The sequence below is a fragment of the Artibeus jamaicensis genome, unplaced genomic scaffold (assembly GCF_021234435.1).
Source record: "Artibeus jamaicensis isolate MK-2021 breed Jamaican fruit bat unplaced genomic scaffold, CSHL_Jam_final contig_1132, whole genome shotgun sequence".
Classification (NCBI taxonomy): domain Eukaryota; kingdom Metazoa; phylum Chordata; class Mammalia; order Chiroptera; family Phyllostomidae; genus Artibeus; species Artibeus jamaicensis.
In genome coordinates, this window is record NW_026521221.1 from 62411 (window position 1) to 76619 (window position 14209).

At 35.5% G+C, this 14209-nt stretch overlaps 1 protein-coding gene across 1 annotated transcript; it reads left to right on the plus strand.

The window, feature by feature from the left end:
• Positions 1 to 12834: 12834 nt before the first annotated feature.
• Positions 12835 to 13779, plus strand: LOC119040262 (olfactory receptor 4F3/4F16/4F29-like). The gene has a single exon (XM_037133179.2). The coding sequence runs from the start codon at positions 12841 to 12843 to the stop codon at positions 13777 to 13779; it is 939 nt and encodes a 312-aa protein (XP_036989074.2). The 5' UTR covers positions 12835 to 12840.
• The last annotated feature ends 430 nt before the right edge of the window (positions 13780 to 14209 follow it).

Consider the following 14209-nt stretch of genomic DNA (forward strand, 5'->3'; position numbering starts at 1 on the left):
TTAAATTGTGGTATCTATTTCAATGTTAAATTAGAAATGATGTCATTCTTTGACACTCTGTATATCAAAGTTTTAGAGACTGAATCATATGTGTCTTCTAACTTACATGGTCTAAGAGAGTGCCATGTAATTGAGCACATAATATTTCATCTTTTTCTATTTTGGACAGATTATTCTATGGATATATGGACTATGCATACATATTATTTTTATCTATTTACTACCTACCTTTTTTAATTTAATTTTTCCCCTACTCTGTTTGTTTCTTATTTCCCCAGTATCAACATATTTTGCCTCCTTATCCAGCTTTTCTCTCTCTGTCAGTATAGGGAATTGTTAATTCTATGTTAGAATTTTGAATTTAAAGCTACGATGGGTATTGTTCTAATCCTCTCAGTCATACATGCTAAAATCCAGGAACGGAGGGGTGGGTGACTGGAATTTGTCCAAAGGCAAACAGCCAGATGTCACCAGAGATAGCCAGGCACCAGAAACTGTCTCTGGTTGCTCCTAGGTCAGTGCTCTTGCATTTTGTATTCAAATACAAAAGTCAATTTTGTATTTGAATTTCTGCTCATACTTCATTCTTTTAATTTTTTCCTATAAGTCTATTTGAGGAGAGATCTTTACACTGTCCATTTGTATTTCTCCTTTTTAATAAATTTTCATTAGCATTTAGCAATACTTTATCAATTCTAAATGATTTCTTAATTTCTACTGCTACCATACATTTCCTTGTTCAGGACCTACCAAAGCCAAACTCTAAACCATTCTGTTAATTATGAAGAAAATGTTTAAAATTCATTATTAAGAGTACTTTTTTTGTCTACAGTGGTGTTCAGAGAGATCTTTTATTAAATTCTATTTTTTATGCCTGAAGTTCCTCTCAAATGCAATTAATGATGTTCTCTTTTTTGTGCAAAAAACAATGTGATTATCAATTGTATATTCTGCTTAAGTAAGTCATACATTGTGCTTCTCCCAGAAAAATTAATTTAAAATATTTCACCAGAAGATGGAGGGATAGGTGGAAACACTGTACCTCCTTGCACAACCAAGTTTATGAACCACAAATATTTAAAAACCAGAATGCAACCAAAACAGAGAGAAAAATTGAACTGTACGGAAGTCTAACAACAATGAACCATTCATCCAGAATGGTAAGAGGGGTGGAGAGGGGTCACCCAGGAAAAAGCAGCCAGATCAACCCAGGCATGCAGGAAGGGGTTGGCAGATCCCCGGTGTGGGGTGGCAACAGGCAGACCCAGTGAGGGTGCAAGGTGGCTGGCTGACCATGGTCACACATTCGTGCACAGATAAACCAGGCAAAGGATGGAGAAGTGAGATAGACCATGCAACCCAGGGCCCCAGAGCCAGGAAATAAAGCATAAAAGCACCAATTGGAAAAACTTTTGGGGATTGAGGTGCTGGGAGAGGCTCCCAAGCTCACAGAGAGTTCATTGGAGTGACCCACAGGGTTCTGTAGGGTGCACAAGCCCACACATCTGGGAACTAGCACCAGAAGGCCCAATTTGCTTGTGAGAAGCAGCAGAGAGGACCAAAATCTGAGAGAGAACAGAAAAAAAACATTGCCCCTCTCTGGCCCTGCCCCCACATACAGCATCACAACCCAGCAACTGGGTCGCCCCGCCCTGGTGAACACCTAAAGCTCCACCCCTCATACACAGCAAGCACAAACAGATCAAAACATTATGGCTCAAGAAGAACAGCTCAAAGCCCCAGAACCAATACTTCTAAGCAACAAAGAGATAGCCAACCTATCAGATGCACAGTTCAAAACACTGTTGATCAGGATGTTCACAGAACTGGTTGATTTTAGTCTCAATTTAGATGAAAAAATGAAGGTTTCACTAAGTGAAATGAAGCAAAATGCACAGGGAAACAATAGTGATGGAAAGGAGACTGGAACTCAAATCAATCGAGTGGACCAGAAGGAAGAAAAAAACAACCAAACAGAAAAGAATGAAGAAAGAAGAATTCAAATAAATGAGGAGAGGCTTAGGAACCTTCAGGACATCTTTAAACGCTCGAACGTCTGAATTATAGGGGTACCAGAAGGGGAAGAGGAACAGCCATGAGTGGAAAACTTATTTGAACAAATAATAAAGGAGAATTTACCCAATCTGGCAAAGGAAATAGACTTCCAGGAAATCCAGGAAACTCAGAGAGTCCCAAAGAAGTTGGACCCAAGGAGGAACACACCAAGGCACATCAGAATTACATTACCCAAGATGAAAATGAAGGAGAGAATCCTAGAAGCAGCAAGAGATAAGGGGATAGTCACCTACAAAGGAGTCCCCATCAGACTGTCAGCAGATTTCTCAAAAGAGACCTTACAGGCAAGAAGGGGCTGGAAAGAAGTATTCCAAGTCATGAAATCCAAAGACCTACATCCAAGATTGCTGTATCCAGCAAAGCTTTCATTTAGAATGGAAGGGCAGATAAAGTGCTTTTCAGATAAGGTCAAGTTCAAGGAGTTCATCATCACCAAGCCCTTATTATATGAAATGTTAGGAGGACTTACCTAAGAAAAAGAATATAAAAATATGAACAGTGAAAGGACAGCAAACTCACAGTTATTAACAACCACACCTAAAACAAAAGCAAACTAAAAGGACAGCTAGATCAGGAACAGAACCATAGAAATGGAGATCACATGGAGGGTTAGCAACAGGGAGTTGAAGGAGGGGTGGGGGGAAGGTACAGAGACTAAGTAGCGTAGATGGTAGGTAGAAAATAGAGAGGGGAAGGACAAGAATAGTATGGGAATTATAGAATCTAAAGAATTTGTGACACATGGACATGAACTAAAGGGGGGAATGGGGGGAGTGAGTGTGCAGGGTGGAGGGGAATGAAGGGGGAAATGAGACAACTGTAATGGCATAATCAATAAAACATTTAAAAATAAATAAAAATATTTCACCAAATAGGAAATAAAATATTCATAAAATATGTTGTGTGGGTTTCCTTTTTCCAGAAATTGTACAGTCTAACTATTGTTTTAAGTATTTCATCTTGAATTTTATGACACAGATATTCTAATTATCCCTGTTTTACAGAGGAAGGATCTGGGGCACAAAGATGTTAAATGTTCTCAAGGTCACAATTGTCCAAAACTGAATCAGGAAAAATTACAGAACCTGAATAAACAGATCACAATTAATGAAATTGAAGCTGTAACCAAAAAACTCCCAACAAACAAAAGTCCTGAACTTATGGCTTCACAGGTAAATTTTATGAAACATTCAAAGAACTAACAACTCTTCTTCTCAAACTATTTCAACAAATTCAAAAGGAGGGAGGACTCCCAAGATCATTTGTATGCCTGAAATCTATGATTGTCAGTTCCTCAATAAATCAATAAAAATCTCCTCAAAGTCTATTAAATAAAAAGCCTGGATATAAAATCTTACTGTTTGGACCCAGGATCTGTTAACTTCTGCACTCTAACAAGTTTCTGGTAATAGTAGAATAACTCATTTAATTGAAAACAATTCCTATTTGTGGGCTTTCCCCACAAATGAGACCCGATGACCCCCAAATAGAGGAGAAAACCCATCCTGGTTAATAAATAGTTATGCATGTTATGTTAATAGCAGGTGTAAGCAAATGGCCAAGGCATTAAACTCTCCTCAGAGATTGCCTTGAAGAATAGTGATGAAGAAAAATCTTTCTAGTGGAAAGAACCTCAGGCGATACCTTTAGTTATGCACTTTCTTTGAAAGGAAAGATGGCTTGTGGCACATAAATTACTAATTTGTGGGCAGGCCTAATGGTTTGTTTAGTTGTTCGGGGCCTAAGAAAGAATGAGCTCATAAAATATTGGAGTTCTGGGGAGAGAGATGTAGCTGGACTTCTCAGGAATGCACAGAGAAAGATAGTGTTCATGGCCATGTAAAAGCCTATTAAAGGTTACTCACTCACTGTATAGAAACAAAAATACATGACCCTGTGGATGTCAGTCAGCCTCTTTCTCCAGCTGCTTAATTGACACTGAAAGTGGCCATAGCAGAATAGTTGATGTCTGCATAAAATCAACAACATGAACCTCCCCTCACTAAGGCTGATGTGCCTATCATCATTCCTAAGTGCCCAAGCTTTACAACACCAAAGTAAATGGACAGCGCCCTGTATAATACCACATCTCACCCTACTCTGAGAGGACTAGCTGTCTACCTTGCGGCAGGTTAAATAGAATTAAGTGCTTCTCTTATGAAATGTGGAGATACTTATGGGAGATGCTTATGTTTGTAAGAATACTTATCTCTCTATGTCTGTATATCTCTAATCTCACTCCATAGGGATACATATTATATACAAATATACCTTATAAATACTATGTGTATATAAATATATAAACATGCTTATTGTAAATATATAATATACAAATTATAGGTAAATATATAAAATATCTTACTACACATATATTAAAATACTATGTTTATAATATATATGTTATAATATATAATATGTTTATGTAATATATAATTTATTTACTATTTATTTGTTTATTTAGTTATTTATTTTGGGGTAGTGTTTTGTCTTTCCCACCCACAGAGTTGCTGCTAGCATTACCATTTATGGATTCATAGAGTACCTCTGTTGCTGTGATGTCACATACAACATTGCACCCAGACATATTTTTATGGAAAGTCAAGTGTGACCACGGGCGTGCACCTGTGGCATTCATTGGACTTACTCGTGCTCCAACGTGCAGAAACAACTGGCTTGATAGAATAGTGAAATGGCCTAGAGCAGGGTTGTCAAACTCATTTTTACCAGGGGCCACATCAGCTTTGCAGTTGCCTTCAAAGGACCGAATGTAATTTTAGAACTGTATAAATGTAACTACTCCTTAACTAGGGGCAAGGAGCTCAGTGCTGCCACAGGGTAGAAAGAAGGTTCTGGGATGGATAAAATGAGGTGGAGGGCCAGATTCACCTGTGGGCCTAGTGTTTGCCACCAGTGGCCTAGAGAATGCTCAGTTTTTGTGCCAAGTGGGAGATGAACACCTCGCAAGATTAGAACGGTATTTGATGCTCTGCGTATTTTAAACCAGTGGCATATATATATATATATATATATATATATATATATATATATACTGCTATTTGTCTTAAAGCTGGAATAGATGAAGCCAAGGTAGAAAAAGTCTCTCTAACAATAAAACCAAATAATTTACTGGGAAATTTATGCTTTCTATTACTTTTTGAACTTTGGTTTAGAAGGTTTGGAGGTCCTAGTAATCCAGGGAAGAATGTTTCCAAAAGGAACACAACCGAGTTTAGTCTTCGACTACTTTGGGTCCTCACATCACTGAACCAGCAGAGGGAAAAGAACCTGACTCTGACATTTGTGGAAACTGAAGTAAAAAAATGTAAGTCCAGTAGCTTTATGTTTGAAATATTTGAGAGTTATAAATCAAGGTAACAAACTTAAGTATAGCATGTTCTATCCTCCTATGTTGATAAATAAATATACATTAATAATAATTATATATACATATTTATTAAAAATCCTGGAAAGTCAGGTTTGTGGACTTAAGGAAATCCCCAAAGAAATCTGAAAGAAAATCCTAGTTTTTGGAGACCAGAACCTGGTCTAAAAAAAATGGACATATGCTTCAGTGGACATGTCTCTTGGGTTTTTTGAAATTTTCATGCTGTGGTGAAAAGCATAACTGGGAAGGAGCCAATTTAGAGTCTTCTGTAGGATAAAAACCAGTGTGAGGATTCTTTTGTTTGGGTCTAAGAAAACTATTCATTGTTGAGTTGACAGATCCCAATAACCAGAGGGAAATTGAATTTCTATTCCAGAAGGGGGACCAGTCAGAACTCAGGGACTTTTTTGGAGTGCTTCTCAGTACTCCTTTGCCCAATAGTTCTAGTCAATGGAAAATAGTGGTATGGCTTTAAACAATGGATCATCTGAAGACTAATAATCTTTGGGAATGCAGCCCTCAGGTAGAGTACCTTGTTTAGCCTAAGTACTGATAGAAGATGAGATGCAATGAGGGAAATTCTGTTATCAAAATAGGTCTCATGACCAGCTATACAAAGGGCATTTTGATAGCTATGTTTTATATCAATTGTCACTTCTTTTCCCTTATGCAATTCATATAACATACACTGGTAGAGAGTAACATTTTGGGTGTAGATCACTCTGTAACAATTAAATAGTTAATTATTCTCTGATGCTCAATTTCTTCTATCTTGATATTATATTCTCCTCATTTGTCCCCTGGGTAAGAGGCAAGAGTGGATGCAGAGAGTAAAGAATATGTTCCTTTTGACCCTTCAGTTCTACTCAACCTTTCTCCCATTGACTGTGCCTTTAGTAAGCTTTTTTTCCAGTTGCTTAATTTAAGTGTGCCATTTTATTTTGTCCTAGCAGGATCTGGACTGATACAAGTATACAAAATGGAAAGTTAAAATCGTTGTTTTCTTACCTAACAATCCAACTGTCTTGAAGTACTTATCAAAAAAAGTTTATTGTCTATTTGTTCAGATATGGATATATAGTTTATTCACAAAACATACTATACATGTTATTTTGCTACCAAAAATTTCAGTCAACAGCATGTTTTGGACTACACAGAGTTTGAACTTGGTTTTCAATGGCTTCAGAAAATTTGACTGGCTTATTTCACTTAGCATAATGCTCTCCAGAACCATCCAACCAATCAACAAAACAAACAAGCAAGCAAAATATAACCAGAGACATTGAAATTAAGAACAAACTGACAATAACCAGAGGGGAGGTGGGATTTCTGAAAACCTCTAATATAAAGGTTTTCAGAAACATGTATAAAGGACACATGGACAAAACCAAAGGAGGTAGGGTCAAGGGTGGGAAGTGGGGATGACTGGGGTGTGGGGGAGAGGTGGGGAAAATGGAGACAACTGTACTTGAACAACAATAAAAAATGTGAAAAAAAGAAAATTTGACTGTATAAATGGATGTATTATAACTAATTTATCATTAATTTGTTTCCATTGTTTTATTTAATTTTCAACTCTATTCACTGGAAGAAACTTCTGTAACAACTAAATCTTTGTACATATCCATAATTACTCAAAATATCATTGAATAAAAATAAATCTTGTGTACATTCTTTGACTATTCAAAGTATACCAAAAAATTAAGCACATTGGACCTGACTAGTGTAGCTCAGTGGATTGAGCATGGGCCTGTGAACCAGACAATCACAGTTTAATTCCCAGTCATGGCACATTCCTGGGTTGCAGGCCAGTTCCCAACAGGGAACACATGAGAGGCAACCATACATTGATATTTCTCTCCCTCTCTCCTTCCCTTCCCCTCTAAAGATAAATAAATAAAATCTTTTTTTTAAAGGTTAAAAAAATTAAGCACATTGGCATTTTTGGAGATGATCAAGATAATTAGTTAATTTTCCAAGTTAATATTACTAATTTTCAGAGATTAATTTTAATGTGTAACCACCAATATTTATACAACTTCCAACAAAATAGCATAAATCTTTTAAACAAAGCATTCCACTCTTATTTCCCTCTTCTTCTCTGGTGTTCTATTATTAGGTTTTAGATCCTTTGGTTGCTCTGGTCAAACCAAATAGTTCTCTAGAGGCAAAGTCCCTTGATCCACAAGCTCCTTCTAAACTATCATGCTTTTGCAGAATCACTTGGTCACTGTCCTCCTGAGTTATAATAACCTTCATTTGTTCTTATGGCAGAATTTTATATGGCACTTTGTGTTAGAGAACACAGGAAAATCTCAGACTCCTGGAAGATGCTGTTCTATCCCTACAGGTAAAATGGAAGGATGGAAATTAATTTAATAATGCAAAAAGTGGTTTAGTTCAGACATAATAATTTTGTCTTTGGAATTGTTATCAATATGAGCCATATACTCAAGTGCTTGAGTACCAAAACAAAGTAGATAGTGTCCAGGATGTGAAACTGAATAGCATAAAAGAATCATTTTGAAAAGTTTATTGACATATTATAAAAGGTTAACCGACCTTGAAATTTAGTTAAAATCACATTGTGCCTAGGGTAATGTGAAAGACATTAGAAAAAGTCAAATGGTTTTATAACATTATGGATTCAGCATAGGTTGCAATTAATCACTCTGATTTTGGTCCCGATTTAATGAGTGATTCTCATCCTCTGCCACTTAATAAACAGGCAAGAAAAGTTTATGACACCTGAAAATATTTTTAAAAGGGCAATTATATTTTTCTCTCCTTTAGCTTTTCAAAAGAGATAGATATAAACTCAACATCTTCTGTGAAAAGGGAAGCAAATTTATTAGGAACTTGTCAAGTTTACAAGATGGAAAAGGATTTTATACACATAACATAAGTAAAAAAATGAAGAGCAAAACACAAAGCTGAATAGATAATTTCCAATATAATTTCATCTGAAAATATAGTATTGCAAATTAAAATAATAAACTACCAGGAGATTGAAGTACTTTCCCTGGTCTCTTATGTGGTTTAGAATTAGAGTGTTTTATATCAATTTTATCTCTAAACTGTAAGTATTAATTTTATGTCTAAGCTGTAAGAAAGGTTTAGAGGAGGCTGACAAATGAGAAACTTTTTTTGGATGGAAGGGAATAAGATAGAAAGAGATCCTAATAGGTACATAAAAAGGTATGGAGTTTGTTGAGTCTTGCAAACAGAAAGCTAAAGGGTGATTTAATTTGTTGCATGTATGTACATAAAAGGTTTTCTGAAAAACACAGAATTATTTATATTTCTCCCAGTTATAAAAGTAAGAGTAGAGGTGGTCTTAAATTAGAGTAGACAGGACTATAGTTGGATATAAAGAAGGTTTTGTGACAATTTTAAAGATAAAAATGCAGCAAGTTTGAGCTGCGGGAGACGTTACACCCACAATATTTTTATTTATTTTTATTTTTTTAATTTTTATTTTATTGATTATGCCATTACAGTTGTTCTATTCCCCTCTTCATTCCCCTCCACCCTGCACCCCTCACCCCTACCATTTCCCCCTATAGTTTATGACCATGTGTCTCAAATTCTTTGGATTCTGTATTTCCCATACTATTCTTGCCCTCCCCCTATTTATTTTCTACCTATCGTCTATGCTACTTATTTTCTGTACCTTCTCCCCCCTTCTCCTCCCACTTCCCTGTTACTAACCCTCCATGAGATCTTCATTTCTATGGTTCTGTTCCTGATCTAGCTGTCCTTTTAGCTTTCTTTTGTTTTAGATGTGGTTGTTAATAACTGTGCATTTGCTGTCCTTTGATATTTTTAAATTGAGCAATGTTTTACATTAGTACCTTGTTCAAACCTAACAACTGGCTGTGTTCATTTTGATGACTCTCTTACAAGCTCAGTTAAAACCCCAGTTACCAATATTTTCTTCATACATAAGGATTAAATATCTAGAAATCTGGAGAATTAATCAATTCTCAATTCTCTAAGAAAAAAAGATTAATCACAACAGAAGGCAAAGAGTTAGGCCTGTCTGTCGCATCATGAATATTAAATTAGTTAAAATTATGACTATAATTATATGTTTAAGAAAAGTCATTTTAAAGTATAGCCAATCTATAAGAAGAAATGATTTCAGAACACCATTATGCAGGACTTTTCTTTATGAGTATTCGATAATTTTTAGGTAAATAAACATCATATTCTTGTGTCTCCGCTTGGAAACCTCTCTGACTTTTGCTGTGAACTGAGGTTTGGATTCTGACTCAAGTGACTTAAAGTATGTGAGGACCCAAACCTTTCCCGTTTTTACATTTTCTAACATTTGAACGGGTATATTCTCATGCTTTTGGTATATCCAGCTTCCATGTTTATATTTCATTTCAGTTTAAGTTCACTTTTTCTAAAATTCCCAGTCCTTACCTATTTGATAGGGATTGGAGAGTCAAAAGGCTAATAGATTCATAGCCCATTATGTATACCTGGAAAAAGTTTACAAAGAAACTCTTCTAAGAGCCTTGGCACCTAAAAGACACCTGGAGATGTAAGTAAAAGTACCTTTTACTTAAAGGAAGCTTTATTCTTTTTTTATTATACACATTTCCAATTTCTTCATCCTTTTAATCTCATTTAGTTTTCTTTTCCCCTAATTCTTCTTCACATTTTAAAAATTTTACTTTTCAATCACAGTTTATATTCAATATTATTTTGTATTGGTTTCAAATGTCCAACATAGTGGTTACACAATTGTATACTTCACAAACTGGTTCCCTCATATTCCCATTACCTACCTGGCACCACACATTGTTATTACAATATTATTGACTATATTCCCTGTGCTGCATTTTACATCTCTGTGACTGTTTTGTAAAAACCAATCTGTACTTCTCAATTCCTTCACCTTTTTTTTCACCTAGTTCTTTGACCCTCCTCCCCTCTGATAACCATCAATCTGTTCTGTGTATCTATGAGTCTGTTTCAATTTGGTTTGTTCATTTATGTTTTTCTTTAGATTGCACATATAAGTGAAATTATATGGTATTTGTTTTTCTCTGACTGATGTTTATTTTTCATTTTATAATCCTTTATTTTCTATTGCTTAGGAACTATGAAGTTTTGTTACTGATATTCATTAATTATATAATCAGTCATACATCCATATATTTTGAATTGGCCAAATACACCCTATTTTATCTTTCAGCAGATATTTACTTCCTGAAATACTTACATATCCTTATTATGTACCTGGTGTGATTCTAAGTTTTAAGATACATTGAATAGTAAGACAGATGGATTCCTTACCTTTATGGGAGTTGCAGTCTCATCAGATTGGAGAACAACTCATAAGTGAGATATGATATGGAAAATAACAAATAAACAAACAGGACAAACAAAAACTCATAAACACAGATGACAGTACGGTGGTTACCAGAGGGAAAGGAAGTGGGATGGTAGTAAAGAATTAAGGGGGTCAATTTTATGGTGATGAAAGATTTGACTTTAAGGTAGTAAATATACAATGTAATATACAGATGATATACCATAAATTGTACACTTGAAATCTATATAATTTTATTGACCATGTCGTCCTAATAAATTTAATAAAAAGAAGAAAGAGAGAACACAGAAAAAAACAATTAATTACATTTGTAATAAACACTAAAAAGGAATGAGAGAAATTCTTCTTTAATCAAAGGATGACTTTTATTTTAATCACTAAAAGAGTATGAATGTTGTTATCTTTTTTGCATACAAAGAGGTAATTATAATATATTATTGAAATATTTCTAGATATAGAATTCTGCTGGCCAACATCATTTTATTTTTTTTATTATTTATTTACCTCATGTGTTGAGCACTATAATGGAAAAGTGAAAAACAGGGAAGTAAAATGAACATTTACATATGAATGCCTACATATTAAATCTACAATTATAAAACTTTAATCATTTTATTCCTACAACTTGCTCTGAGGAGTTAATGTTATTCATTGCAATTTCATAGATAAACTGAGGTTCAAGAATTCAACTAACTCACCCCAAATCAGATTGTCAGTGGTTAAATCATAATATAAATCTTGGTTTTCTGAATCCAAACTTCATATTCTTTCCATTATGCTTTGTTGCCTTTCTAAATAAAACTAAAATTACAAGATAATGTGATAAGTCCTTCCACAGAGGTTAAAAACAAAAGGCTTTTCACCATGATGCCCTTCATAGGTTTAAGCTTCTAAGGTCATATGTTAAGTGCTCTAGGGCAGTGCTTCTCAAATTATTTTTGGTGAAAAATTAGTTTTTCCCCCAGTCCTTCATGGGATGATACTTGAGTAAATATGAAATCATACACCTGGATTTTGCTGTTATGTAAAATGGCACCGAGTATGATGCAAACTGGTAACAGTTCATGGACCTATACCACGGTGTGGACTACTTTTTCATGCTTTAGGGAATCCAAATATAAGTTATAATATCTATCTTCAAGAAGGTTACAGTACAGTTAGAACTATACTCAATTTACTAACATATGAGCAATAGCAAAATAAACACTGGTAAGATAAAGCAAGACCACACAGATATATATCAAAGTTTAATGAATCTTGGAGATAAATATGTTCCAGTGGTAGGGCTTTAGGAGGTAGGGTCTGTTTGTCAAAACAAGGTGGGTGGTCTTGGGGGTGGATGAAACAGTTAAGCGGTGAAGCATTTTGTGTGACTGAAGCCAAGATATATTAATCTTGAACCAAAAATCAAAAGAATTTGAGGTTGAATTCTAATTATTCACATTGATTAATCTTATATCTAATAAAGAACATCGCAGTATCTACCCTAGGAAAAAGCAGAGGGATATATCAAATGAGGAGAAAGCCTGATGGTTATACTAATACTAATAAAACAAGACTTCATAGGTGTGGTAAAAATGAAATAATATTTAAGATGAATGTGTTCTCAGAGGTGGGAACTGGGAAGGAAGAAAACAAGGGTCTGTCAGATAAAGGTTTATAGGCTTGGAAGGGATTACAACAGTAATTAGTTCTATGTGACTGGGGACAGGTATTAGTTTTGAAGCAAAAATTAAAAGGTTCAAGGTTGAATTCCTATTACTCATATTGATCATCTTGTATCATGAGTAATATCACAGCATTAGCTCTGGGAAGAAGCAGAGAATATTAAGTGGAGGGACAACTTTGTAGTAGAAAACGACTCATTGTGAAAATCACCAATTCCTCTGTGATAACATTTCAAAGGCCCTGGGCATATTAGGTCAGTTTTAATGTTAAAGTAGAGAAAGGCTTTCCTAACTCTGATCTCTCTCCTAATTTATTACATAATTATCACAATTTATATTTTCAGGTAGCAAGACTGACAAAGCCAATGGATGGAGCAAATCACTCTGCTGTGTCAGAGTTTGTGTTCCTGGGACTCACTGATTCCTGGGAGATCCAACTTCTCCTCTTTGTGTTTTCCTCTACATGTTATGCAGCAAGCATGATGGGAAACTCCCTCATTATGCTCACTGTGACCTCTGACCCTCACTTACACTCACCCATGTACTTTCTGTTGGCCAATCTCTCCTTCATTGACCTAGGACTTTCTTCTCTCACTTCTCCCAAGATGATTTATGACCTTTTCAGAAAGCGTAAAGTCATCTCCTTTAGTGGCTGCATCACTCAAATCTTCTTTATTCATGTCATTGGTGGTGTGGAGATGGTGCTGCTCATAGCCATGGCCTTTGACAGATATGTTGCCATATGTAAGCCTCTTCACTACCTGACCATTATGAGCCCAAGAATGTGCATCTACTTTTTAATGACTGGCTGGATGACTGGCCTCATCCACTCCACGGTTCAATTGGCTTTTGTGGTAAAATTACCTTTCTGTGGTCCTAATGTTCTGGACAGCTTTTATTGTGACCTTCCTCGGCTCATTAAACTTGCCTGCACAGACACATACCAATTAGAGTTCATGATCATGGCCAACAATGAATTCGTCTCTGTTGGCTCCTTCCTTATACTGATAATTTCCTATATCGTCATCATTCTCACTGTTCAGAAACACTCTTCAGCTGGTTTATCCAAGGCTCTGTCCACACTGTCAGCTCACATTACTGTGGTAGTCCTGTTCTTTGGTCCTCTGATATTTTTCTACATATGGCCATCTCCTTCCACACATCTGGATAAGTTTTTGGCCATCTTTGACGCAGTTCTCACTCCTCTCCTGAATCCTGTCATTTACACATTCAGGAATCAAGAAATGAAGGTGGCAATGAGGAGAGTATGCAGACAGCTAGTGAATTATAGGAAGATCTCTTAACTTATGCCTGTATGATGAAGAACCCTCATTGATAATTGATGGTCGGACTCAGAGAGAAGCTCTTGTTTGTTCTACTTTAATTTGATTATACACACTGCTATTGAATTCATTTTATTTCTTTCTCATGAGTGGGGAACATTCATTTTTGAAAAGAGAGTCACATATAAAGTATTTGTAAACCAAAGGTTATAATAGTCTTGACCCTAAAGTCCTAAAGAGTAATAGTTATATTCCAAGAAATTTTTGGAAACACACAAGAGTGCAGACTTCTTTTTTAAATATATATATATATACATATGTATATACATATTTATTGATTATGCTATTACAGTTGTCCCATTTTTTCCCTTTCTCCCCTTCCACCCAGCACTACCCCTCCCACCAGCATTTCTCCCACCTTAGTTAATGTCCATGGGTCATTATATAAGTT